At 36.6% G+C, this 26,492-nt stretch overlaps 1 protein-coding gene and 2 long non-coding RNA genes across 4 annotated transcripts; all 3 read right to left on the reverse strand.

Moving 5' to 3' along the window:
• On the reverse strand, positions 10,545 to 12,497 carry LOC109947858. Its single transcript, XR_002270629.1, has 2 exons — positions 12,025 to 12,497; positions 10,545 to 11,652 (listed from the first exon to the last, which is right to left on the reverse strand). It is a non-coding gene; the product is annotated as an uncharacterized LOC109947858 (long non-coding RNA).
• LOC109947857 lies at positions 12,611 to 13,583 on the reverse strand. The gene is made up of 3 exons (XR_002270628.1): positions 13,433 to 13,583; positions 13,014 to 13,091; positions 12,611 to 12,799 (listed from the first exon to the last, which is right to left on the reverse strand). It is a non-coding gene; the product is annotated as an uncharacterized LOC109947857 (long non-coding RNA).
• LOC18783218 (homeobox-DDT domain protein RLT3) lies at positions 14,582 to 23,867 on the reverse strand. 2 transcript variants are annotated; one of them, XM_020559787.1, is made up of 17 exons: positions 23,056 to 23,867; positions 22,304 to 22,660; positions 21,821 to 21,879; positions 21,472 to 21,711; positions 21,289 to 21,351; positions 20,995 to 21,208; positions 20,778 to 20,878; positions 20,071 to 20,157; positions 19,854 to 19,985; positions 19,129 to 19,269; positions 18,503 to 18,625; positions 17,928 to 18,386; positions 16,979 to 17,392; positions 16,259 to 16,873; positions 15,546 to 15,650; positions 15,239 to 15,458; positions 14,582 to 15,055 (listed from the first exon to the last, which is right to left on the reverse strand). In XM_020559787.1, the coding sequence occupies exons 1-17, from the start codon at positions 23,117 to 23,119 to the stop codon at positions 15,051 to 15,053; spliced, it is 3,399 nt and encodes a 1,132-aa protein (XP_020415376.1). In that variant the 5' UTR covers positions 23,120 to 23,867; the 3' UTR covers positions 14,582 to 15,050. The 2 variants fall into 2 exon arrangements, with proteins under 2 accessions (XP_020415376.1, XP_020415375.1); XM_020559786.1 differs by having other exon boundaries at positions 14,582 to 15,131; positions 23,056 to 23,865.

Consider the following 26,492-nt stretch of genomic DNA (forward strand, 5'->3'; position numbering starts at 1 on the left):
TTTGACTTTAGTTAATCTGCTGCACAACCATTCCATGATTGTGCGCAATGCCTCATTCATTAATTTGGTAATCATTTTTCAAATCTTTCTTTTGCGAACGATGTACAAAAAAATCCTCACAACTGTAGAAAAATAAGGCCTACCTGAATGGCTTCATGAAGTTAGAGCAGCCCATGTGATCAAAAGTTCTGAAAGTGCTTGCAGTTGTGTTGTGTAATCCTCACCCTCCTTACTAGTTTCCTTCCTAATTACGCTCTTAACAAAATAAACAAAAACTAAGTAATTATTTTTAGAGCTAATTTAGTTTTAATAGTAAGGCATATATTTAATCACAGGAAGGCTAATCTAATCAAGCTGAGTACAGAAAGTTTTGCTTGAACCATACCAGATATGATCAATTCAACACCACATGTGATGATAGGTAAATAAACATGACATCAACTATATAGATTTTAAAATTTTAGGTTCCAATCTCTACAATATTAATCAAATGTCTCAGAGACATATATTCCAGTAATCACTAATTGACTTTATGTTTGGGAAACATAAGTGACCACATCAATTTTTCTTTTTTGATCATGGACTAATCTGTCATGCAGAATCCTTTGCCCCATGTACCTGCACCACATGCACAACAAACGAAACCAAAATGCAGGTTTAAGCAAGCAATTAGTATAAGATTTTCGTGAAGATTACGTATATATGATATGTTTTCCAAGTATACTTGCCTTCCAAGCATCATGACAGTAGCTTGAGGATTAGCACCCGGGGTGTGATAAAACATTGAACCATCAATAACCCTCAGAGAATCAATACCAAGAACTCTGTATCCTTTATCAACAACCCTCCCAACTTGACACCCTCCATGATAGTGCCATATGGTCTGTTGGAAATTTTGGTTTATGGACACTACTTTTCCTGCAAAGCATCACTGAAATATATATTAGAAAAATGTAATTTACATTGATATAGTGGATTAAATAATATCATGCATTTGGTGTTTGAAGTCCATGCTCAATTTGGAAAGCTGCAGGCCTAATTAAGTCAACTCTACATTGCAATTGAGTTCCAATTATGCTAAGGGCCAAAGCTAAGTATATATTAATTAAGACCTCTCGTACTCAGAACTTACCTGAAAATCTTGTACCCCAACAGTAGAATAATAGTTTTAGATTGAGGCAGTAACATGTATGATTAAGTTCTCACCTCTCTGCAAAATACGTACAGTTTAGGAAATTCTTGCAATGAATCTAGATGGGAATTCTGAATTTCCACAATCATCATACCCTCGGTGCAAATAAACTATCAGATCGAAAATAGGGAGCGGAATCTTCAAAACAATAACAAAAAAGGAATCTTGGGTGGGAATCACAGACAACGACTGCAAAAAATGGGCCGCCCAGCGCCTAGGCACCGCCTAGGCCGATTTTTCCAGCACTGTTTAAAACTCCCACAAACTATTTCAAACGGAGAACGCGGCATGAGACGGGTTATCGAAATGCTTAAAGATGAGTTTGAGCTCACTATGGCCCTCTGTGGCTGCCCTGGTGTTATGGATATTACCAGGAGCCATGTGAGAACAGAATGTGATAAACTCCACATATAATGCTTTAGTTTGCAGAGAGATGGATGAAATGAGAATGAGGCCATCAATTATTTGGGAAACTGCTTCAATTTACAGCTATTGGAATTCAACTTGTTTTTTCTTCTCTCTCATATCGTAATTCAACTTCATTAAACGGCAGGTTAAATATATATTTACTATGGAAGGGATAGCATAACATGTGTTTACGTGTCACCGGAGAGAACCATCTTTCGGAAGTCAATTTCCTATGCAAGGTGTGATCAGCCTTTCACACCGATACGTTCAAGGGGCTAGGAGGAGGACACCGCCGCGATTTCATCCTAATCGTAAGGAGTAGCCGCCAGGGAGTTGGGAGCCACCCAGGCCGCCTAGCCCCGCCTAGGCCGCCTAGAGCCCGCCTAGCCCGCCTAGCCCGCCTAGCTCCCGCCTAGCCCTCCTAGCTCCCGCCTAGGCCGCCTAGGCCGGTCTGGGCTGGCTTTTTGCCGTTGAGGCGTCGACGCTTAAGGTGGTACTGAGCGCTGCATGAAGAAAGACCGAGAGAGAGAGAGATTAAGTCGAAACAGCGAGAGGAAGGAGTGTAGGCTACGCTGGGAAGGAGACATCTAACCTAATTTTTAATATAATTAACGGGTTGGGTTTTGTAAAATGGGCTTAAACCTTGTATTAAAACGGCCCTATATTAAAATAATAATAATAAAAAGTAAACTTTTTTCAGCAGTTTTTTTATATTTAAAAATATCAAGGATACAGAAAATACAAAAGTAAAAGTTGTAAAATATCAAGGTTCGAAAATGTTAAACTTATAAATCATTATAATAATTACGGCAACTTGAATCTCATTGAATTTTTAAATAATATTTACTGTCAAAGTATTTATATATATAATGCAGTTTGCACCATTCAGATGATATCATCTTACAAAGGACTGAACACATTCCATTTAATAGGGCAACTTCATAGTAGTGGGAAAAATAAAAACAAAGAAAAGGTTTCAATGTCCATGCAAAGATTCTATATGTTACCTCCATTCTGAAACTAGAACCTGCATGAAGAAGATCAATTGGTGCCATTATTGCGCTCAACTTTTCCTCAATGCTTAAATCTGAATTCACCTTCCATCAGTCCTAACAACCATACTCCTCCAGTATGGCTCTCATCAATTTCAGTGTTATACTATCACCATGTTATCTTTACTTTTGCCATGGTTCATATAAGTCAGCTTTTTAATTTTGAAATTTCCTTAATTGCACCCAGAATCATCATCACTGCTACATGTACCACTGTCACTAAGGTCATCATCAACTGCTCCAGGGTCTTCGGTATCTGATTGGGATTCCTCCACTTTCTTTTCAGAAAAATTAATACGCACAAGATATGTGGATGATGAAATCTTTTCAAATAATGTAATATCGGTTGAAAGAGTTGAACCAATTAAAGACTCTAGTTCCTCTATTCCACTGGAAAGGTTCAATTCAGAAATCTGCAAAACAAAAACAAAGTCCATCTCTAATTCAAGTGTAATATCACATGAGAGATTATGATAACAATATTTTCAAGAAAATTACCTGCAATGACTTCGCCAACTCAGAAACTTTCAACCCATGAATTCCTTGCTCTAGCAGAACTCTAAACAATTCCCTTCTAAAGTACCAGGACGTAAACCATACTTCACAATAAGGCTCATTTCCTAGAAGATTCAATTTGAAAAACCAAATTTCACATTTATAGATAGGTTTATACAACAACAGATAAAGCTTATCAATTGTATAACATAAATAAAACCACCATAAGAAAGTAAATAAAGGCTCCTGCACTTCTCTAGTCATTAAAGCAAATAATTCCAGAGACAAGCGGAGACAAATAAACCTATGCTCAACAAATGTTATTTAGGAATGCACGATAATGCCAACAAACAAAACTGGAGAAACTATTTCCTTTAACATTCAATCACTACATGTTATATGTAAAACCTAAAATTTCTGATTTTGGTCCTTAAATCTGGAAAATGAATCCATCCAACTGGGGCTCTGCCTCAAGGTAGAAACAGATTATTCGGGGTAATGACAGATCTTAAATGACTATTGCCAATAAGGCCTTGAATGCTCAAGGTTTTGGGTGAACACATATTATTGGGCATCTATAGCACTTTACTTGCAGAGTACATATGTGTTGATAATTAAATAAATTTACATAGAGGGGAAATGGAACTTAGAAAAATCAAGGGAGCTTCACTAATATATCCAAAATAGGGGGTGGAATTATATAAAAAAAACCCCACATGAAATGCACTTTAGAAACACACCCAAAATCCATTTACTACATAAGAAATGGGTGTTGAAGTTCCTATAAATTACATGACTGTCATTGATTAACTTAAAATAAGTCCAACACAAAAAACTCAAAAAAAACCTCAAAACAAGCCCAGCAAACCTGAAGTACATTGTTACTACCATATCATAGAAGTACATTGATAATACCATGTCATAGAAGTACATTGTTAATACCATATCATAGAAATACATTGTTAATACCATTTCATACAAAAAACTCAAAAAACCCAAAAAAAAGCCCAGTAAGACATCCGGTATCCTTTGCAGAAACCACCTCCAATTGTTCACAGTTTCACCATAAACAATCGCAAAGGGAAAACGAAATACCTCTACAAGAAAAAGAAAAAAGAAAATACACTGTTAATACTATGTCATAACACTATCTTCCTAGTAAAAATTACATTATGCATATCATAAACTTCAAGTACATAGCTAGAGCAAATATAGAGCATGCTTTGTTACTGAAAATCTGTTAATACTATGTCATAGAAGTACACTGTTAATATTATATTATAGAAGTGCACTGTTAATACTATGTCATATAAATCATCTCAGCTGCAGGGTATGAACAGTATAACAATTGTTCATACCACTTAATGGAAGTTAACAGCTACGTCATTTCATTTACATAATAGGTACGATAAAGAATCCAAACAGTACCAAACATCAAAACCAAGTAAACACTAAATAGTGTTTTACACATTAAAATCACAAAGAACCTAGATCACTGAGAATCTAGATCCAAGAACAATAATTATCAATTTTCTCAGTAACCAAACATTAGATAGCATACACAGATAGAGCCAAACAAGTCAACAACAATTTGAAAAACAAGCGTAATGAACTCTAAATCACTAATTCCAAATATTATATCATTCTAAAATAGAAAAAGAAATACATCAATGACTCATATTGACTAATTAAGTATTTTACGCCAAGAACTCATCCCAAAATTTTGACTACCACCAACGCTAGCATCGTCGGCGCTCCAAAGAAAGAAGAATCAAATTGAATCACCATATTACCATTGCCAAAACCTCAATTCAATCATATGCTAAGCAAACACATAAATTGAACCCCTTGTTAAGGCTTTTGCATAATCTTTGAGAAATTGCCCTTTAAATATATCATCAAGCAACCTGAGCCCATAACCCTTCTTCTCACATCGCAACTTCTCCAGTTTGGCATATCGGCTTTTTTGAAACTGCAAACAAATCTATTAACTAAAACAATTCCCTTTGCACAATAAAACAAAAATTGCTATAAGGAAAAGTTAAAATACCTATTGATTTGAACAAAGGTCTCTACTCCATCTGTGTTGAGGTTGTTATGGTTGACGTCGCTCAGATTCGACGACGCTGTAGAAGGAACTGGAGGTGTGTCGTCAGTCGACGGAGATTGAGACGAAAATGATTGCGGTGGCGTCAGAGATGAAGAAGGATGGTGCGTTCATTAGAGCGTCCGACGGAGATGGAGGAAGGGAAATCGGAGATAGAGTTTTGGGCGAAGGTGAATTGGCGACGGGTTGTGGTGATGGAGTCGGCGAGGACTGTGGTGGAGACGATGAAGATTAAATGGGAATTGGACTAGGAGAAAAGCCAGAAGCAGAGCTTGATTGTTGAAGAAGAAGAAGAAAGTTCGAGATGTGTGTTGATGAAGATTGAGTTGATTAATAGACAAAGGAAAAGGGCAAAACAGTAATCCAACATAGCTGTTGAGTTTAACAAATCAACGGTTGTCAATTTTTGGGTTTTTATTTTGGGTGTGTTTATATGTATTGAATGGTATAGGGTTTCTTTCTAGAACTATGTCTAGGAATGGGTATTTAACTAATTTTCTAAAAAATCAATTGCAATTATATGGGAGTTAAATTAGAAGACCTTGCTAAGGGCATCCCTTCGCCTTGCACCTTGCTTTGAACCAAAACCAGCGGCAACCAGTACTTGACGCGGTATTTCTGTCCATGTTAAAGGGTTTAGTGATCTCTTCTAGAATTCTATTCCAAAGTGGGTTCTTGATTTTCAACCTGCCAAATCATTTGATAAAGATGTTTAGTTATTGAGTACTTCCATTCAATTTTTTCATAAAAATATGAAATAACAATTAATTTAAGAGATGAGAAAAAAAGTTATCGGCTCCACCGTAGCACGATATTGTCCGCTTCGGGCCCCTATTTCTGCCCTCACGGTTTTGTTTATGGGAACTCACTAGCAACTCCCAGTGGTTCGCTCATCTTGAGATTGCTCTAGCCCCAACTCAACTCACTTCGGAGTTCTCATGACTCCGAAGCCAGTGAGCTTCCAAAAGGCCTCGTGCTAGAAGGAGGTGGGCATGTATATATAAGGCACATCACCCCCTCTCCATTGGTCGATGTGAGATGTTACAAAAAGTCTCCAGTGTTTGACAACAATAAGTTTCTCTAATCAACTATACCACAAAAAGCAAGTGGAGCTTCTAAAAGTGCATATGGATGGACTACCAATAGTCTGATTATGATTTTGTTCAGAAAATTTCTTGTCGCCTAAGCGTATCTATCAGACATTCTGGAATGGACACATTTTCTGCCCTCACGGTTAGTCGATGTGGGATGTTACATTCTCTTTGTTCATAAGTTAAATGAACTGCAAATGTCTGTGATCTGCACGATTATATACTATTTGTTCATAACTCACCGAGTGAATAAATGCAAGAAAATTGCATGATTTGCTCAAATGAGGTATATGGATCCACAGCCAAGCTCGGCTTCAACATTAGATAGAAGAAGCTTCAGAAGGGCCACATGAATTTTTCCAAGTAGCAAGGAAAATACATTTTACGAAACAAAGATGTTGAGCAAGTAGAAGACACAATAAATCTGATGTTGGATCAAAGGTAAGATATAACATTGTCCTGATATGCTTGGGCAAACTCATCAATAGTGAAGGAGCTTATATATCTACCATAAAGGCATAAGTATAAAGGAAATGGAAAACCAGCCCAAGAAGTCAACCCAGAATATATTTGAGTACGATAACTAAACAAAATGTAGCAATCTGAATTGATGACCCCCCCCAGACATATTTGTTAACAAATCCAACAAACAAAAAAAACTACAGCAATCTGGAGTGGTGCTTTAACACTGCACATCTTTTCACTCGCCAGTTTCCATAAGTAATCATAAAGTTGACAAAATAATAACAAATTCCTACACTCGGTACGAACTACACAAAAGAGAATTACAAGTAGATTCCAATATCAAATTTAGACCACATTCCATCTATCTATAGTACTTGATATATGTTTTTCTCGAGTATATCATAGTTTGCATAACATCTCTGCAAGAACAACCTATCACTGCATTCTATGCGATGAGAGAGTCGATGAAAAAGATTGGCAAGAGTAATGAGAGACCATTAGGCAGTATTAGCGAGCACAAAATAGTTATTCCAAGCTTTTATAGGTCGTATAATCATGAATAATAAAACAGACCTCATAAATAAGAAAAAGCAAATGCAATAATAGATGGAGTGTATGACATCTTTCACGAACGATGTCCTATATTTGCAAAAGAACTTAATTAACAAAATCAGGCCACAAATAGTTTGCAATTCACACACCTTGAACAGTTTCTTGACAATCTCTGGAGAAGAATCCCAAGGTTACATACAGAATGGCTGCTTCATCTTCACAGAATTTGGAGGAAACTTGGCCAGCAAATCTGAAATCCCAAAAATTCCTTATCCACAGCTCAAAATATTATACATGCAGTTGCAGGAAAATTTGTTCCGTTCTTCCCCAAAACCAACCTTTGCAAAGTGAACAGGCATGATCTCCATTAGTAGTAAAATGATCAGAGAACCCCAGTGCATTTGGGCTTCCTTGTAATTCTCTCAGCTCCAGCTCTTCATCATCCACAAGCATTGCGATCTTATCCAAGTGTTCTTGGGAATCTGCTCCTTCCAAAGCAAGTTCACATTTTTCTTTGCTTGGCAGAGTCTGATTCTCATTGTTAGATTCCACCTTGCATCCAAAAGCAAAATGAATGTTGCTAAATCTGCTAACTTAAACCATATATTTGCAAGAACAATTTTTTCACTTACTTATCTAGCATCAGGATTGGCTGCCCGCCAGACCGTCATCAAACCTTTTCCATCTCGGGGTTTTTTTAATAATAAAGGGGTTCTTCGATCTAAGTCCAAAATCTCTAATTGCCATTGGATTTAGTCCACACCTTATTTGGGCCCATTGACTTTTATAAAAAATTTATTGTGTCAATTTTACCCTTTGAGGTAAATAAGAAAAGAACATTAATTGAAAATTCAAATTAATGTATCGATTCTTTCCTTCTAAATGGATTTCATATTTTAAATTTTGAATCCTTCTATTGCTGCCATGAAACATCTGTACAACAACAAAAAACGTTTCGTCAAGTAAAATACTTTAACAATTAACAATTGCAATATTTACCTAATATATAGATAAAGTACAATTTAAGTCATGAAAGTAATGACCCACATATTTTATCTTACAATGAAACTTAAAACCCATAGGCAAGCACCAACATAAAACTGTACCTATCCATAAGGGTGATTTGTGAGGTTTCAAGCATAAGAACAAATATAAAAAAAGTTCATATAAAACAATGAAAGTAGGAGTATTATTGATGATGTCTTCCCAACAAATATTTACCTGATTACTAGGTAAATATGAGATAATATACCTAATTATTAGGTAATTATAAGATAATGTACCTAATTACTAGGTAAATATAAGATAATGTACCTAAATATTAGGTAAATATAAGATAATGTACCTCATTACTAGGTAAATATAAGATAATATACCTAATTATTAGGGTAGACAATATTATTATCGCCGCCTGGCTATACTTATTTTTAAATATTAGTATAGCCGGGCGGCAATACTATTTTTGACACGTGGCGAAATGGGCTCTAGGCGCTAGGCGACCGGCGGGTCTCTTTTTATAATATAAATGAAGTATAGCCGCGCAGGTATACCACGGTTTTTATTATAAAAAATAGTATAGCCGCTCGGGTATAGTATTTTTGACACGTGACGAAATGGGCTTAGGCGCGGGTGGTGCTTTTTTATAATCGTATAGCTGTTCGGCTATACTCCGGATATTTTTTTATTAAAAGCGTATAGCCGCCCGGCTATACTCTGGAGATATATATATTTTAAAATAGTATAGCCGCCCGGCTGTAATGGAGTCTTTTTTTTTTTTAATAATAAATATTATAGCCGTCCGGCTATACGCTTTACATAAGCCGCCGTTACCATTTTGAGTTGACCAGTAGTTTTTGGAAGAGTTCGATTAAAATGATTTTCAGAAATGCTTGCCTCTTCTTGGAATGACAGATTTCCCAAGGTAACTGGAATTGGACCTGATATTGAATTACTCAAAAGAGCAAGGAGGCATAAATGTCTGAAATTTCCTAGCTGATCGGATAGTGGACCTGAAAAATCATTTGTTGACAGCTTCAGTGACTCCATTTCTGATACGCTTCCATTGAAATAGTTCCTTGACAGATCAAGAACCGTCAACTTACAAAGATTTCCCAACGAGTTTGGCATTTTCCCTTCGATTTGATTAGCAGACAAGTCAAGATTGACAATGGCTGTCAAGTTTCCAATGGAACTTAAAATTTCACCTCGCAAGAGATTCAAATAAAGGGATAGGGACTCAAGATTGCTACAAGTGTACAACCTTTGAGGTATGGTACCCCAGATGATGTTCCACCTGAGATTAACAACTTTAAGCCTTGTCATGTTTGCAACACCAACTGGTATTTGATTTGAGTTCACAACCGGACATATGCTCTACCAGCATAGAGGGGAGTGTGTTTGTCACCTGAAACCAATCAGATGCTTTGCTAAGATCTACACACTCATGTCCAGGTTCTGCAAGCTCGAAAGACCAGAAAGCCATTGGAGATTCTCAACCTTCATCCAGTAGTAGCTTTTACTCCGGAGTCCTAGAGAGTGTAGACTCGAGAGATTTCCCAATTGACGGAATTATTCCAGCGAACTTTGAGTCTGAGAGTTAAGATATCTTAAACTTTTAAGAGAACCTAAGAAGCTAGGTATCTGTATTCCTCCAAAATCATTGTTGCTTAGATCCATGTAGCTCAGATGCTTTAAATTTAGTAGACAAGTATTTACCTTGCCACCCAAAGAGTTTTCGATACAAACTGTAATTCAGATACTCATCTGAATAATAATTTCCAAGGTGCAGCTCACGGACATGACTGGTTAAATTGTCGCAAACAACTCCAGTCCAATTGCAACAATCTCCTTCACCAACCCAAGATAAAAGCCTATTTGAAGGATCCTTGAGATCTTGCTTGAACATTAAAAGTGCTTGTCTCTCATTTTGTTTACAAGGCACACCCAAATTTCCATTGCATAAGCTAATGGTAGTAATGGTTGCAATGCTTAGAAATCTGAAAACTGAAACAAATCTCATGGCTTTGTCCATGAAGTTATATCTTAATAGGTGATGTGTGTGAGCAATATAACTCATTTAGAATGGTGCAATATACACACATACTACTACACTAGAACTGAGAGTGAAGGTCCAAACTCAATATTTTTTTCAAAATCATTTTCAAAAATGGTGAACAAAGTCGTTGAGTATGTAGACTAGTAATAAGTTATGGGTTTATCCAGAGAAAGAAGACAGAAAAAATAGAAAAGAAAGTGTGGGATGACTTGATTAAAAAAAAAAAAAAAGCAAAATAAAATATTAGCATAACCTCTTCAGCTGGCGGGGACTGAATTCAGACTTTGTAAGAACATATGAAGAACAGGCATAACCTCTTCGGCTGGTAAAGTTTCAAAAGTTGAAAACACAGAACAGACATGAAGAAAATGAAACAAATAAACAAATACTTCAGATGGAATCACAAATTCCATATTACGATTAGGATCAAAATGGTTTGCTTCTGGTCATTGGTTAGGGAAAGGTAGATACGGTTAAAATAATAATATTAAATAGATCTAACTATGATCACAATTATGTATCCCAAACCAAACTATAAGCACACAGCAAGAACATCCTCTCAGATAAAGCTATATGGCCACGACTGACAAAAGGGATCAGGGAAATTAGTAATTGCTTGTATATATGGCTTCCACCTTCCATTCCACCTATATAAAATCACACTATTTCCCTTGCTTAGTCACAAAGCAGAACAACTTTGTACAACAAAAATTACTTCAGTATTATAGCTCTACCTCTACCATTATTTTCAAATATGACAAAACCTACGTATATCCTTGGCTAGCCTATGTTTTGCATGATAGGGCTCTACTGCATGATCAGACAGGCTGCAAATATAATTAAGCCAAAGCAATCGTAGGGCAACTCTTTCTTGGCAGGTCAATGAAAATTATTGTACATTTGTAGATGCATCACTCACCAGTGCCTGCCAAGAAAGAGGAGCCCTATGACTGCTTTGCTTATTTGACAAGTACTTCTTCTAGTATGTATACATGCTCCTGCTTGTGTTTCAATGATGGACCGGCACAAGTTATATAGGGGCTCAAAGACTCCAAGATATGGAATAAACCAGTAAGCACAAATGGCATATCCTGAGGATTATGCTGTGAACATCCATCAAGGGCTGCTTTTCAGGGATTTTGTTGGGGCCAGGGCTCATTCTGCTGCTAGATTTTTTTCCTCCTTATCCGAGCCTTGAAAGCGCTCTTTCCTAGCATATGAGATTCTTCCACTCTCTGGGTCCATGAAAATGTGCAATGAAGTTGAAGCAGGAAAAAAAGTAGATGAAAGGAGATGCCTCCCCATATTATTATAAGGGCCTGAGAAAGAAGGGCTGACAGCATATCCTAATCATATTCGTCTTCTTTTCCTTTTTGCCTACGTCTGTATATTAGTAATTTCTGTCTTGAATACAAAAGAGTCTCACTTTTAGAGTGAGCCATCATTACAGGATTTCCAAATTAGTTTGACTTTAGTTAATCTGCTGCACAACCATGCCGTGATTGTGCGCAATGCCTCATTCATTAATTTGGTAATCATTTTTCAAATCTTTCTTTTGCGAACGATGTACAAAAAAATCATCACAATTGTAGAAAAATATGGCCTACCTGAAGGACTTCATGAAGTTAGAGCAGCCCATGTGATCAAAAGTTCTGAAAGTGCTTGCAGTTGTGTTGTGTCATCCTCACCCTCCTTACTAGTTTCCTTCCTAATTATGCTCTTAACAAAATAAACAAAAACTAAGTAATTATTTTTAGAGCTAATTTAGTTTTAATAGTAAGGCATATATTTAATCACAGGAAGGCTAATCTAATCAAGCTGAGTACAGAAAGTTTTGCTTGAACCATACCAGATCTGATCAATTCAACACCAAATGTGATGATAGGTAAATAAACATGACATCAACTATATAAGATTTTAAAATTTTAGGTTCCAATCTCTACAATATTAATCAAATGTCTCAGAGACATATATTCCAGTAATCACTAATTGACTTTATGTTGGGAAACATAAGTGACCAGATCAATTTTTCTTTTTTGATCCATGGACTAATCTGTCATGCATAATCCTTTGCCCCATGTACCTGCACCACATGCACAACAAACGAAACCAAAATGCAGGTTTAAGCAGCAATTAGTATAAGATTTTCGCGAAGATTACGTATATATGATATGTTTTCCAAGTATACTTGCCTTCCAAGCATCATGACAGTAGCTTGAGGATTAGCACCTGGGGTGTGATAAAACATTGAACCATCAATAACCCTCAGAGAATCAATACCAAGAACTCTATATCCTTTATCAACAACCCTCCCAACTTGACACCCTCCATGATAGTGCCATATGGTCTGTTGGAAATTTTGGTTTATGGACACTACTTTTCCTGCAAAGCATCACAGAAATATATATTAGAAAACTGTAATTTACATTGATATAGTGGATTAAATAATATCATGCATTTGGTGTTTGAAGTCCATGCTCAATTTGGAAAGCTGCAGGCCTAATTAAGTCAACTCTACATTGCAACTGAGTTCCAATTATACTAAGGGCCAAAGCTAAGTATATATTAATTAAGACCTCTCGTACTCAGAACTTACCTGAAAATCTTGTACCCCAACAGTAGAATAATAGTTTTAGATTGAGGCAGTAACATGTATGATTAAGTTATCAGCTCTCTGCAAAATACATACAGTTTAGGAAATTCTTGCAATGAATCTAGATGGGAATTCTGAATTTCCACAATCATCGTACCCTTGGTGCAAATAAACTATCAGATAGAAAATAGGGAGCAGAATCTTCAAAACAATAACAAAAAAGAAATCTTGGGTGGGAATCACAGACAACGACTGCAAAAAATGGGCCGCCCAGCGCCTAGGCCGATTTTTCCAGCACTGTTTAAAACTCCTACAAACTATTTCAGCTGTTCTCAAATGATCTATAACTCTAATTAACAAGCACAAAATGACATACATATATATACATATATGCATAGTTGATAGTTCGAGTATGAAATTACCAAAATGGCATCAATGTCATCCTCAGGTGAGAGAGCTTCTGGTCTCTTTGCGAGCTCTATTTTCCTCAGCTGTCGCTGCTTTCTCAATGCCTTTTCCTAGCTTCTTCGTCTTCTTTCCCATGTCTGGAAACATAGCCAAAGAGGCTCAGACTCGGCGCAAGGAAGAAGAGAGACAGTTATCTGGACGACGCTAATACTACGATTTTAAAAATAGTGTGGCCGCGCGGCTATACTATTTGTGACGCGTGGCAAAGTGTTTGCTAGCTCTAGGTGCGAGCTTTTATTTTATAAATGGTCTAGCCGACCGGCTATACCTGGTTTTTGTTTTTAGTATAGCCGTGCGGCTATACTACGGTCTTTTATTATTGCCTCGAAGTAATAACGGTTCTGTTGTTCATCTTCCCAAACAGGTTCAATCCCTCATAAGATTCCCACTTCTCAAATACCCCTTAATCATTTGTTCCACAAAACAACACCCATTTCCAACATTTCATCAAACAATGTACGTGCACTATTCAGAAACCCACATACCAATCAACGAATTTTGAACAAAAACATCATGTCGAGCCCATACTTAACAACTTGTTCACGGAAACTCCGGCATGTGCAGCCATCAACCCTACTCGTGCATTATTTTACAAGGACAGAACATATATACTCTTTAAAATAAATTCCATAAGTACATTTTATATATTCATTCAACTTTAAAACAAAATATACAAACCTCTCAAAACAAGTTGTAAAAGCTAGCAATGAAGAGAACTCATTTGAGATTATTCGAGGTGATAATTATTCAGTGCAAGATAAAGATATTTCTTCCTCTTCATATTTATTTCCTCCTCGGCATCATCCCTCTCAGTTTCTTCCTTCCTATTCAACTGATAATTTTAAGGTTAAAATGGCCACAAAGACTGAGGCATATATATAAAGTTTGTTGCTCAAGACACTGAGAATTGCTACTGAAACCCAGAAGAAGGCTTCGGGGAATGCACGGAGTTTTTCGTGAAATTACGCAGCAACTATTATCTTAAAAAACGCCATAGAAAAAGTACAGCCAAACCCTAAATGTTTTTACCAATCAATAGCTACGAGAGCCACAATGAAGAAATACAAATTTCAATAAACCAACAAGTCTTTGGCAACAAACTGTGAGGTCGAGGATATTCAACTACAATGAACATTGTTCTAGCTACAAAAGATTATCACAAAGATGACTTTCAAATCTTCTATTTTTATTATTAAAAAAACAATGTTTTGTTTTTCTTTACAACAATGTACATTTGACAACATTTTATTCCTGCTTTAAAAAACTAGAACAAGCATGCATTAACAAAATCTGAATCCTCCATTGACTGAGACCGTAAAGAGGCTGCCATATTCTTCACAAGCGAATATAGGATAAACGTGAGGATATTTCTCTGGAGCAGGTTTCAGTGATATGAAACTCTTGTATCTATTAAACGTCCAACTTTCCTTCATGCTGTACATCTAACGACTCAATGGCCATATATGGCAACTAAATAGAAAACTTGAAGCATAGCTTCATGCAAAGTACCACGGTTTCAAAGCCTGCAACAGTTCCACTGATCTGGCAGTACAATGGACATATAAATGCTCCTCAATCTGTCAAAAAAATGTGGGATTGAATTTGGCTAATCTACCGAAAAAAGGCGGTGCTATTGCTTTGGAGCATGCTTCCCTGAAGTAAAAGAAGCTTTTAAGATGGCGAAAATTTGAACAGCTATGAAAACAATTAAGAAGTCACTCAATTGTCAAGCACCAATCTGCATTATATTCAATCATTACCTCTGACACTAATTTCCAGCCTTTTCTGAGAATGGGCTCTTTCCAAGTATGGAGCAAGTAAGGCATCCAATCTCACCAACCAAAGTGCAACTGCAGATGTTGTTTGGGGCATACATGCAAAGGACGCAATCAGTTCTTCACTAAAATTACAAGAACCTTGCACTGCATTGCATTCATATAATCGGTCCTCGTTGATGGCACCAACAAAATCACCAAGAACCTGCACGAGTAAACAATAAAGAAACTGATGGTTCCGACTAGAAAATAAACAAAAAATAGATAGTGTGAAAACAGGAAAATAGAAAACCTGCAAAAGCTCAGCCAAAGATGAGGTACGTCTTAGTCGTTTCACCCATAGCTTATGAGCAGATTTTTTCCAAGCACCCAACAAAGCATCTTCTGGCATGACTGACTGCACAAAGCAGAGGGAAGTGGAGATCAATATAGCACAGAAAAACATTAAAAACTTTGGGGCGAATAGAAATGTCTTCGATATATAACCTAGAAAACCTGTTTTAAGCATCAGACAATCAAAAGGTTCAGGCCCCAAAATCCAACTAAAATAATCCCACTATTTAGGGTTAGCTACCAGAGGCCCGAACTAATCAGATAGGGCAGGTGGATACTAATCAACCATTCTGCTACATTCACAGCAGTATGCATTTTCATCAATCCCTTCCCAGTAACACATGCTAAATTCCTCTTTTGGCCTTGTTTTCCCGCCATCCCGCATCCCTTCATCTAAAATCCTATTGCACTTCAGAGATTTTCTCTTCTTTTTTTTTTTTATTATATAAAAGCTATCAGATTTGATTGCACAAAAATCTCAAAAGTCACATTCAAATTATCCAAACCATGAACACTTAATTCATTCCTAGGTTGATCCTCAACTGAAGTCCTATTCTCCTCCAGTCTATCAAAGATATGTGTAGCTTGAAATCTTTTTAACTGGAGGCATCTTCATTACTATAACAAACAAATATCAGAAAATGCAAAGCTAAAATCCAAATGATGGGTTACCTCAATTGCATGCATCGCAGCTTTTAGTGATTGGATCTGTGATGAGAGGACCTTATGCTTAGGAAAAGTATCACTCGCTTCTTTCTCCTTACATGTGGCTACATGGATGGCATACCTTTCTTCCAGATCAAAATGAAGCTCAAATGTTGTATGGCAAATCCTGCAGTGCTTCTCATCTCTCCAATACAAATCATGACAACTTTCACATCTAGTAAGTGTATCAAAATATGATCGTTTACCATGTTTGACAGCATTAAGATCTAGGTAAAAGGAATTCCATAACCATGAATCAAATGCTTGGATTCGGCTCCATTTCTGTTTCTGTTGTTCTCCTTTCTTTCTAACTTCAAGAACCACAACTCCAGATGAAGGCAGAGAATCATTTGCTATTCCAGATAAGTTGTTGTCTACATCAGATACTGGTGAATAAGTGTCTTCTCTAACACTATCCAGCTCAGATTGATCAGATTGCGCCAAGTTGTCAATTCTATCACTATTTACCATTCTACTTGACATCGCTTGGCACAGAAAAGCTATTCGTTTCTCCAGGGATTCAATAAGAAGAGCCTCTCGTTTACCCCTGTCATCCAAAACTGACAACAAGGCACACAGAGCCTGCATTTGGTTTAAGAAAAAGCAAGTAAATATTATAACTTATACAAGGTCAAGCAATATGTACTACAATCACATTGATCGTATAACAAAAATTCAGCAGAATACCTCTTCTGTATCAATCACCTCCCAGTGACCATCTTCTGAAGATTCGAAATAAACCCTTCTATGTCCTGGGTCATATGCATTACAAGGGCCCAAGAAAAGCCAGTATCTATTGTATCTACGATCAGACCCCAAAAACACAGATTGCATTGGGTGTATGTCAAACCGCATTTCTCTTTCTTTTCCATTTTTCTCTTTTCTAGAGAATCTCTCGTCAGAGAACTTTGAGATTGACCCTGAAGAATCTATAGGGTGAAACTTTAATGTATAATCTTCTTTTGCACCACTCGTATGTCCTGCATGGACCCAGGTTGGCCTGGGCATGCCATGTTGTTTAGTTGATAACCTCTTAATTTTCGCCCCTGAACCAGAATGAAGACTGCTAGGAACGCATTCAGCAATAGCATTTATAGGATCCTATAAAGGAATAAGAAGAAAATGAGAGACATGTTTAATCTGCTGAAAATTACTTAAATACCATGCATGTTTAAATTCTGTTGAAAACTATAGTTACAATTGAAGAACATTTAAGAACTCAGTGGGGAAATACATGATACATGACAATAGACAAAGACAACAAGAAGCTATCAGTTTCTGTTTTTTTGTTTTTGTTTGGAGAAGCCAAAGAAGGTAGCCGTAATGAACCCATCAGGCTTCAGTCAGGTCACATATGTGGAACCCAAAAGGTAGATCCAATTATAAGGAAAACAATAATACGAGCCAATATTAAACTTATAAACCACCATAATAATTACGGCTACTTGAATCTCATTGAATATTCAAATAATATTTACTGTCAAAGTATTTTATATATAATGCAGTTTGCACCATTAAGATGATATTATCTTACAAGGGACTGAACACGTTCCATTTAATAGGGCAACCCCACAGTAGGGGGAAAAATAAAAACAAAGAGAAGGTTTCAAAGTCCATGCAAAGATTCTAATGTTACCTCCATTCTGAAACTAGAACCCGCATGAAGAAGATCAATTAGAGCCACTATTGCGCTCAACCTTTCTTCAATGCTTAAATCTGAATATTCGCCTTCCATTAGCCCTAACAACCATACTTCTCCTGGATGGCTCTCATCAATTTCGGTGTATACTGTCACCATGTTATCTTTACTTTTCCCATGGTTCATATAAGTCAGCTTTTTAATTTGGGAATTTCCTGAATTGCATCCAGAATCATCATCACTGCTACATGTACCACTGTCACCGAGGTCATCATCAACTGCTCCAGAGTCTTCGGTATCTGATTGGGATTCCTCCACTTCCTTTTCAGAAGAATTAATACGCACACGATATGTGGATGATGAAATCTTTTCAAATAATGTAATATCACTTGAAAGAGTTGAACCAATTAAAGACTCTAGTTCCTCTATTCCACTGGAAAGGTTCAATTCAGAAATCTGCAAAACAAAAACATAGTCCATCACTAATTCAAGTGGAATGCTGTGCTTGGCTGGTATCAACTTAACAATTAAAACATGAGAGATTATGATAACAACATTTTCAAGAAAATTACCTGCAATGACTTCGCCAACTCAGAAACTTTCAACCCATGAATTCCTTGCTCTAGCAGAACTCTAAACAATTCACCCTTCAAAGTACCAGGGCGTAAACCATACTTCACCATAAGGCTCATTTCCTAGATAACAGAAGATTCAATTTCAAAAACCAAATTTTACATTTACAGATAGGTTTATGCAACAACAGATAAAGCTTATTAATTGTAGATCATAAATAAAACCACCATAAGAAAGTAAATAAAGGCTCCCGCGCATGTCTGGTCATTAAAGCAAATAATTCCAGAGACAAGCGGAGACAAATAAACATATGCTCAACAGATGTTATTTAGGAATGCACGATAATGCTAAACATATGCTCAACAGATGGTATGGAAAATGAATCTATCCAATTGCGTCTCTGCCTCAAGGTAGAAACAGATTATTCAGGGTAATGACAGATCTTAAATGACAATTGCCAATAAGGCTTTGAATGCTCAAAGTTTTGAGTGATGAACACATATTATTAGGCATCTATAGCACTTAACTTGCAGAATACAGATGTATTGATAATTAAATACATTTACTAGAGAGGAAATGGAGCTTGGAAAAATCAATTGCAACTACGGTAGTTAAATTAGAAGACCTTGCTAAGGGCATCCCTTCGCATTGCACCTTGCTTTGAACCAAAACCAGCGGCAACCAGTACTTGACGCAGTATTTCTGTCCATGTTAAAGGGTTTAGCGATCTCTTCCAGAATTCCAGAGTGGATTCTTGATTTTCGACCTGCCAAATCATTTGACAAAGATGCTTAGTTATTGCGTAGTTCCATTCAATTTTGTCAAAATAATATGAAATAACAATTGATTTAAGAGATGAGCAAAAAAGTCTAAAGAGTTTGACAAAAATAAGTATCTCTGATTAACTATACCACAAATAGCAAGTGGATCTTCTAAAAGTGCATATGGATGGACTACTAATAGTCTGATTATGATTTTGTTCAGAAAATTTCTTGTCGCCTAAGCGTATCTATCAGACATTCTGGAGTGTACACCTTTTCTGTAGTCACACCAAACTTTTGATTATAAGATGATATCCTCTTTCCTATTTTCTTTAAATTTTTCTGATATCATATTGCTACTTTCAGCGATATTTAACTTCCCTGTAATGAAACATGACAACAGTCTTATAGATTGCACTCTCTTTTTGTTACCAACAAAGTTCCAAACATATGAGCCTTTAGAAAACTGCTGTGACATATATGTACCCAAATGAAATGGTCAATATGACCATACAACATTATCATAAGTTTAAATGAACTGTAAATGTCTGTGATCTGCACGATTATATGCTGTTTGTTCATAACTCACCGAGTGAATAAATGCAAGAAAATTGCATGACTTGCTCAAATGAGGTATAGATCCACAGCCAAGCTCGGCTTCAACATTAGATAGAAGAAGCTTCAGAAGTGCCACATGAATTTTTCCAAGTAGCAAGGAATCCTAAAAGGCATTTTACGAAACAAAGATGTTGAGGGCAAGTAGAAGACACAATAAATCCAATGTTGGATCAAAGATAAGATATAACCTTGTCCTGAAATGCTTGGGCAAACTCATCAATAGTGAAGGAGCTTATATCTACCATAACGGCATAAGTACAAAGGAAATGGAAAACCTGCCCAAGAAAGTCAAACATTAATATATTTGAGTATGATAACTAAACAAAATGTAGCAATCTGAATTGATGACCCCCAGACACATTTGTTAATAAACCCCCAAAAAAAAAAAAAATGCAGCAATCTAGAATGGTGCTTTAACACTGCACATCTTTTCACTTCCCAGTTTCCACAAGGAATCAAAAAGTTGACAAGATAATAATAAATTCCTACACTCGGTACGAACTACACAAAAGAGAATTACAAGTAGATTCCGATATCAAATTTAGACCATATTCCATATATCTCTAGTACTTCATATATGTTTTTCTTGAGTATATCATATAGTTTGCATAACGTCTCTGCAAGAACAACCTATGACTTCATTCTATGCAATGAGAAAGTCGACGAAAAAGATTGGTAAGAGTAATGAGAGACCATTAGGCAGTATTAGCGAGCACAAAATAAATATTCCAAGCTTTTATAGGTCGTATAATCATGAATAAGAAAACAGACCTCATAAATAAGAAAAAGCAAATGCAAGCATAGATGGAGTGTATGACATCTTTCACGAACGATGTCCTATATTTGCAAAAGAACTTAACAAAATCAGGCCACAAACAGTTTGCAAGTCACATACCTTGAACAGTTTCTTGACAATCTCTGGAGAAGAATCCCAAGGTTGCATACAGAATGGCTGCTTCATCTTCACAGAATTTGGAGGAAACTTGGCCAGCAAATCTGAAATCCCAAAAATTCTTTATCCACAGCTCAAAATACTATACATGCAGACACATACGTATTACAGCATTTCATTTTAGATTGGAAAATTTGTTCCGTTCTTCCTTCAAACCAACCTTTGCAAAGTGAACAGGCATGATCTCCATTAGTAGTAAAATGATCAGAGCACCCCAGTGCATTTGGCCTTCCTTGTAATTCTCTCAGCTCCAGCTCTTCATCATCCACAAGCATTGCAATCTTATCCGAGTGTTCTTGGGAACCTGCTCCTTCCAAAGCAAGTTCACATTTTTCTTTGCTTGGCAGAGTCTGATTCTCATTGTTAGATTCCACCTTGCATCCAAAAGCAAAATGAATGTTGCTAAATCTGCTAACTTAAACCATATATTTGCAAGAACAATTTTTTCACTTACTTCTCTTCTTTTGACGAAATGTTTCCTCTTTTCTTGTACCTTATTTCGTACCCGTCCCTGTTTCTGTAAAGGCAACAAATGTCAGACAACTTTCTAAAGGTAACCACTCAGATCGACCTTTAAGATGATCATCCCAAAAGACTTTCTCACATATCTACAAGCAATACAGACTAAATCACTTACAGGAACACATTTTTTTTGTTGCAATCTTCTGTTCTGAGTTACTGGTTTTCGCGATACAGGAGTTGGAATTAATGATACACTAGTGACTCCACCGTTAGCAAAACCCATGTCAACAGGAAAATCTCTAGCATCAGGATTGGTTGCCCGCCAGACCGTCATCAAACCTTTTCCAACACCATGTTTTTTCACTGGAGCACTCTCGTCGCAATTCTGATGACCAATGACAGCATGCTCGGTAACCTAATAAAAATTAAAAGGGTAAGAATATTTGTGGGACCAGTTAAGGACACTTAAGGTAGAAACAAGAGAATCATGAAAGCTGATGCCAACAAAAGAATTTATCCATTACCTTCCTCCTTTTAGTTTCTCTTTGGTTCTCTTTGCAAGGGGGATGTAAATCTTCGGGATCTAAATGGAAATAACAATGTGAGTGAAACCTTCTTAAAATATGTAGTGCAACAAAAGAAAAAATCTACAAAATAGCATCGAATAGAACAAAGAGAGAAAATTTTCCGAACAGCTACTGCAACACCAATACAAATTAACTCTGTCAAGAAGTTTAGACGCAAACTACCAAAAACATCTAATTCTGAATGGCATTAAACATCACGAAACAACAAAATCTCAAAGAATCAAGTCCTTTCCCTTCACAACTCATATAAAAATCAACAAAGAGAATGTTCTCATCAACACACCAAACCACTCTGAGTGAAAATTCTACAACTGATGTGTAGTTTATTTTTTAAACAAACGGAAAAGGAGAATAGATCTCAGATAGACGAAAATGTAGAATAGAAATGATTCATTTTGTCTATGATTTCTCAGTTTTTACCTGTAGAATGGAAAAGTGCCCGAGAGGGGAGAGAGTCAAATTCCACACCAAGGGGAGGACCATCTTTCCGGAACACCTTCTTGAGAATGTAGTCTGGAGTTAACAATTCCTGAATATGATTCCCATTCATTTTTGTTTGCTTGTATCTCAACAACGAAGGAGCTTTTGAGGGGCAGTGTTTAACTACCCTTGGAGCACCAGCTCCCGATCCATTTCTTCCACCCAACTCCTCGGTGGTTTTATTTTCTCGCTTCTCTCTCCTCCTCTTCTCAACAAACCAACCCCGAACCTGCTTGTAAGTCAATCTGAAGGCAGCAGCATGGCATTCCATTGCCGTTCGTGAAGGATACCTATCCTCTGTGAGGGGGAAAAAAAAAAGTTGTAAATATTGGGTTTCGCTCTCTTGTGATTAACATGAAAAGTCCGCTACCATTTTATAAAATCTATAGCAACAGATGCACGACCAATCCTACGTGCTTGTATAATTGTATTCTGCAACTATTTCCTTATTACTTTCTAAAATCAAAACAAACAACGGAACGATTGCAGCTGTCTGTTCCAAGTTTGAGCCAATAATTGCACGTATAAAATGCTGATTTCAATTAAACTGTAAATTGGGTAGCTTAATTCTGAACCCAATAGAGAAACAGAGCAATAATAACAAAAGCTACATATATCAAACACACACACACGCAGAGAGAGAGAGAGAGAGAGAGAGAGAGAGAGAGGTTACAATTAGCGAAAAAGCGTACCTGAGTAGAAGCTCTCAAGGGCTTCAAGCTGTGATTGAGTTTTCCTCTTTATCTTTTCCATCATCTTCTTCTTCCACAAGTACCCAAAATCACAGAAATTTCAAAACCATTTCCAGAAGGAGTTGAAGAACAGAACCCAAAGCAGAAATGGTTGGGGCGGTTGAGAACGCAGAAGCGAGCTATACAAATTAGCAGAGCGAGACTGTGGGTGGCGATATCAGAGTGAGAGTGGCAGCGTCGAAGCCGCAGGGAAATGGAGGTGGGAGAGTGAGCTCTGTAATCTGCATGCTTGTCCGTAGACACCGTCTAATTGTGATGCCAAAGGGGACGAGAAGCAGCAGATAATGAAATGGGAAACTAACCAGGTAGGGTTTTGGGTTTTACCAAAAAAATATCTTCATCAAATTCTTGACGAAAAAAATTAATTAGCTTCAATATTTATATCATCATCTTTTTTCTTTTTTCTTTTTTCTTTTTTTCGGGTTTACATTGGAGTTTTGGGTCAATGGCCCAAAACTTTTTTTTCTGGAAGGCCCGATGGTTCCCTATAGTTTATTCGGATTTTCACTGTCGTCCTTATACTTTTTATTTTTTTCAGTGTCATCCTTATAGTTTTTTTGATGTTGTTGAATGCCTTTGAAAATATGAGCTTAAAATTGAGTTTGGGGACAACTATCCTCCTTTCAGCCCATTTACCATATCATCTTGCATACCTTGTTTGTTCAAGTACCTTGGCCCAAAGTCGAAGGATTTGGTTTGGTTTGGGAAGCCTTTTTTTTTTTGGACTAATATCTTGATCAATGCCCAGTGAATTTGCTTACTTATGAAGCATTTTTGTTTGATAACTTGATCTATATGTTCAGTGAAATTAGCAGTCAAGGCAGTGTGCCGGCTTTGCACTCAAGTTGGATCCCTTTTCCATTATACGAGTAGTTGCTTTGTCAGAAAAATAAAATTTGTCTAGTGAATTTAATGCTGGAACTGACAACATGCCATTATATTGTGGTTTACATGAATAGAACGTTTTAAAACTACCCCCCAAAAAAAAAAAGAGTCTTTAAGTTTTTGTAGCAAGTAGCAAGTGAGAAAATCGAATGTAAACATGTATTTATTGATTTATGTCGTAAAGAGAAGGGAGAACAAAGTTCATATTAGAGGACTTCCAGCAACTCCGACTAGGGGGGGCGCTGGGGGGTGAGGGGCCCAAAAAGTGATTCTAGCAACTCAGGCTGGCCAGGGCAGCTGTTGGGGCCCATGAAACCAGGCCAGCCCTCAGGCAAGATGAGCCATAGTTCACGCCCGGGTTTGCTGACATCAGTAACCAAAAAAAAAAATTTTAATCGAAAAAAATCTTCAAAAAATTTCAGATTTTGTTTTTAAATAAATACTTAGTCATAGTTTTTACTTTCCACACTAAAACTCTATACAAATTTCTCTCTTCACATCTTATGTGAATAGTTGTTGTCATGGCAATTGGTAAAAACACCACAACCTTTTACAAGAGCAGTCACTATTCACGTGAATAGTTGCTGTCCTAAGGACCAAACTGCTGAAAGTGCTCTTATAGAAGTTTGTAATTCAAGTAATAGCGAGCTACACCTAAGGCTGGAATTCGAAAACCCTTTCTCGATGGCCTCCCATGTTAAAATTTAGACCGAAACATATCATTTTGTTATGAGATATCACAATTCACAAGGGACAATGACAAAATCTCATAATGTCAAACAAGTTTAAAATATGAGAGGCTCTCTCAACTTGTGTTATACATGTGGTACAAATTTAAAGCCCCGAGATGGTCTTCAATGGCAAGGCACAAACAAAGTGAGCAGTTGAATATGGAGGGTGTTTTAATTAATTTAATGGTGAAACAAATATATATATATATAAGCCCCAAGAGCCATTGACTTGTCCTGCAGTTTACCAGTCCTCTAACCCTCCCTTTCAAGTTTCAAATCTTCCCACTTTCTCATTCAAGCCGTTTTTGCTGTCCAAGTCAGGTTATATGGTGGTGGGCATAAAGAAAAAAAATCAAAACCCAATCCATCAGAGATTCATATCTCAATATTTTATTCAAGAACAAGGGTTGTTTCACATTATCATCTATGTAATAATAATATTCAATTGGAGGTGTTTTTTTCTTCTACATTTGTTGTGTTTTTTTTAATAGTTGGATCACATTCATATGCATGTAGTTAAGTTTGACAAATGCATTCTTTTATGTTCCACTAGGCACTATATTCTTATTGTTTTCCTATTTATTTTTTTATCTATTAAATTGACTTTATGCCTCCTACCTGGTAATTTCCTTTCTAGAAAAAGTTTGTCTCCCAACATTTTTTTTAATTAAATATATTAGGACAACTCTGCTGGTCATAACAAGTGGACTTTGCACGTAAAAACAATGAAGTAGTGCGCACAAATCATCATGATAAATGTGAAAAATGGATGAACAAATTAGAATTGGACAATGGTAACTCCCTTAACATTTCATGGCCACCAAGTGTCCTCCCTACTCTAAAGTCATGCTAATGGGGAAATTATCAAGGTGAATCTAAAATGGACCCACTTATCTTATCAATGTTCCATGGCCACAAAATTTTATTATTTTAAAAAAAAAATCTATTTCATGGGTACAATTTTTTATTTTCACACCCTTCATTCATATGTAGAATCATTTGCTTTGTAAACATGGATTTAGTTAATTTGGCTACAGTATATGTGCTTCTCACTCTGCATTCAAGTTCGAATTCCCCTTTCCGTAATTTAGATTAATTTAAAGTAGATTATCGCTTGTTAAAAAAAAATCATTTGCTTTGCTCAAAGTAAATACCAAAAATACCCTCAATAAAACCAACCTCTCTTCTTTTTTCGACAACCATTGTCATGCAATATTAGCTTGATAATAGGAACGGCAATGAAATGGATCGATGCCAAATATGTCATTAAGATGCGTGGATATACATAATTGGAGTCATACAAAGAATGAAATTTGCAAAATAGCCAAGTAGAAAATCAAGCACAATCAAGCCAGTAGTTAGCTTCTCTTTTCAGCTTCCTTTTTCTAGTGGCTCATTTCTTTGCATTTGCAAAGCTAAGACACCTATACTTTTCATCGCTTATTGTGATTTCAAGATTTCATAGGCATCTTTAATCTCAAAAATACGCGAATTCGATTTCTAAACCCTACCGCGCTCACTAGGTCATCAACATGATTGTTGCCTCCGTATCAAGGCTTAGGACTTTCCGGCTAGGTTTTCTTCCTTCAATTATTAGTGTTTTTAATTAAAAGTTAACATTGTTAACTTGGAATTAAGTGAAAGAACATGTGCCAAAAAGTTAGATAGGTAACAAGCGGACACATGAAAAATAGTAATAGGGAAATTGAACTCCCTTTAAATATTGGTTACATATAAAAAAAATTAGATCAGGTGGCCGCA

Source organism: Prunus persica, chromosome G3, assembly GCF_000346465.2.
Source record: "Prunus persica cultivar Lovell chromosome G3, Prunus_persica_NCBIv2, whole genome shotgun sequence".
Taxonomy (NCBI): domain Eukaryota; kingdom Viridiplantae; phylum Streptophyta; class Magnoliopsida; order Rosales; family Rosaceae; genus Prunus; species Prunus persica.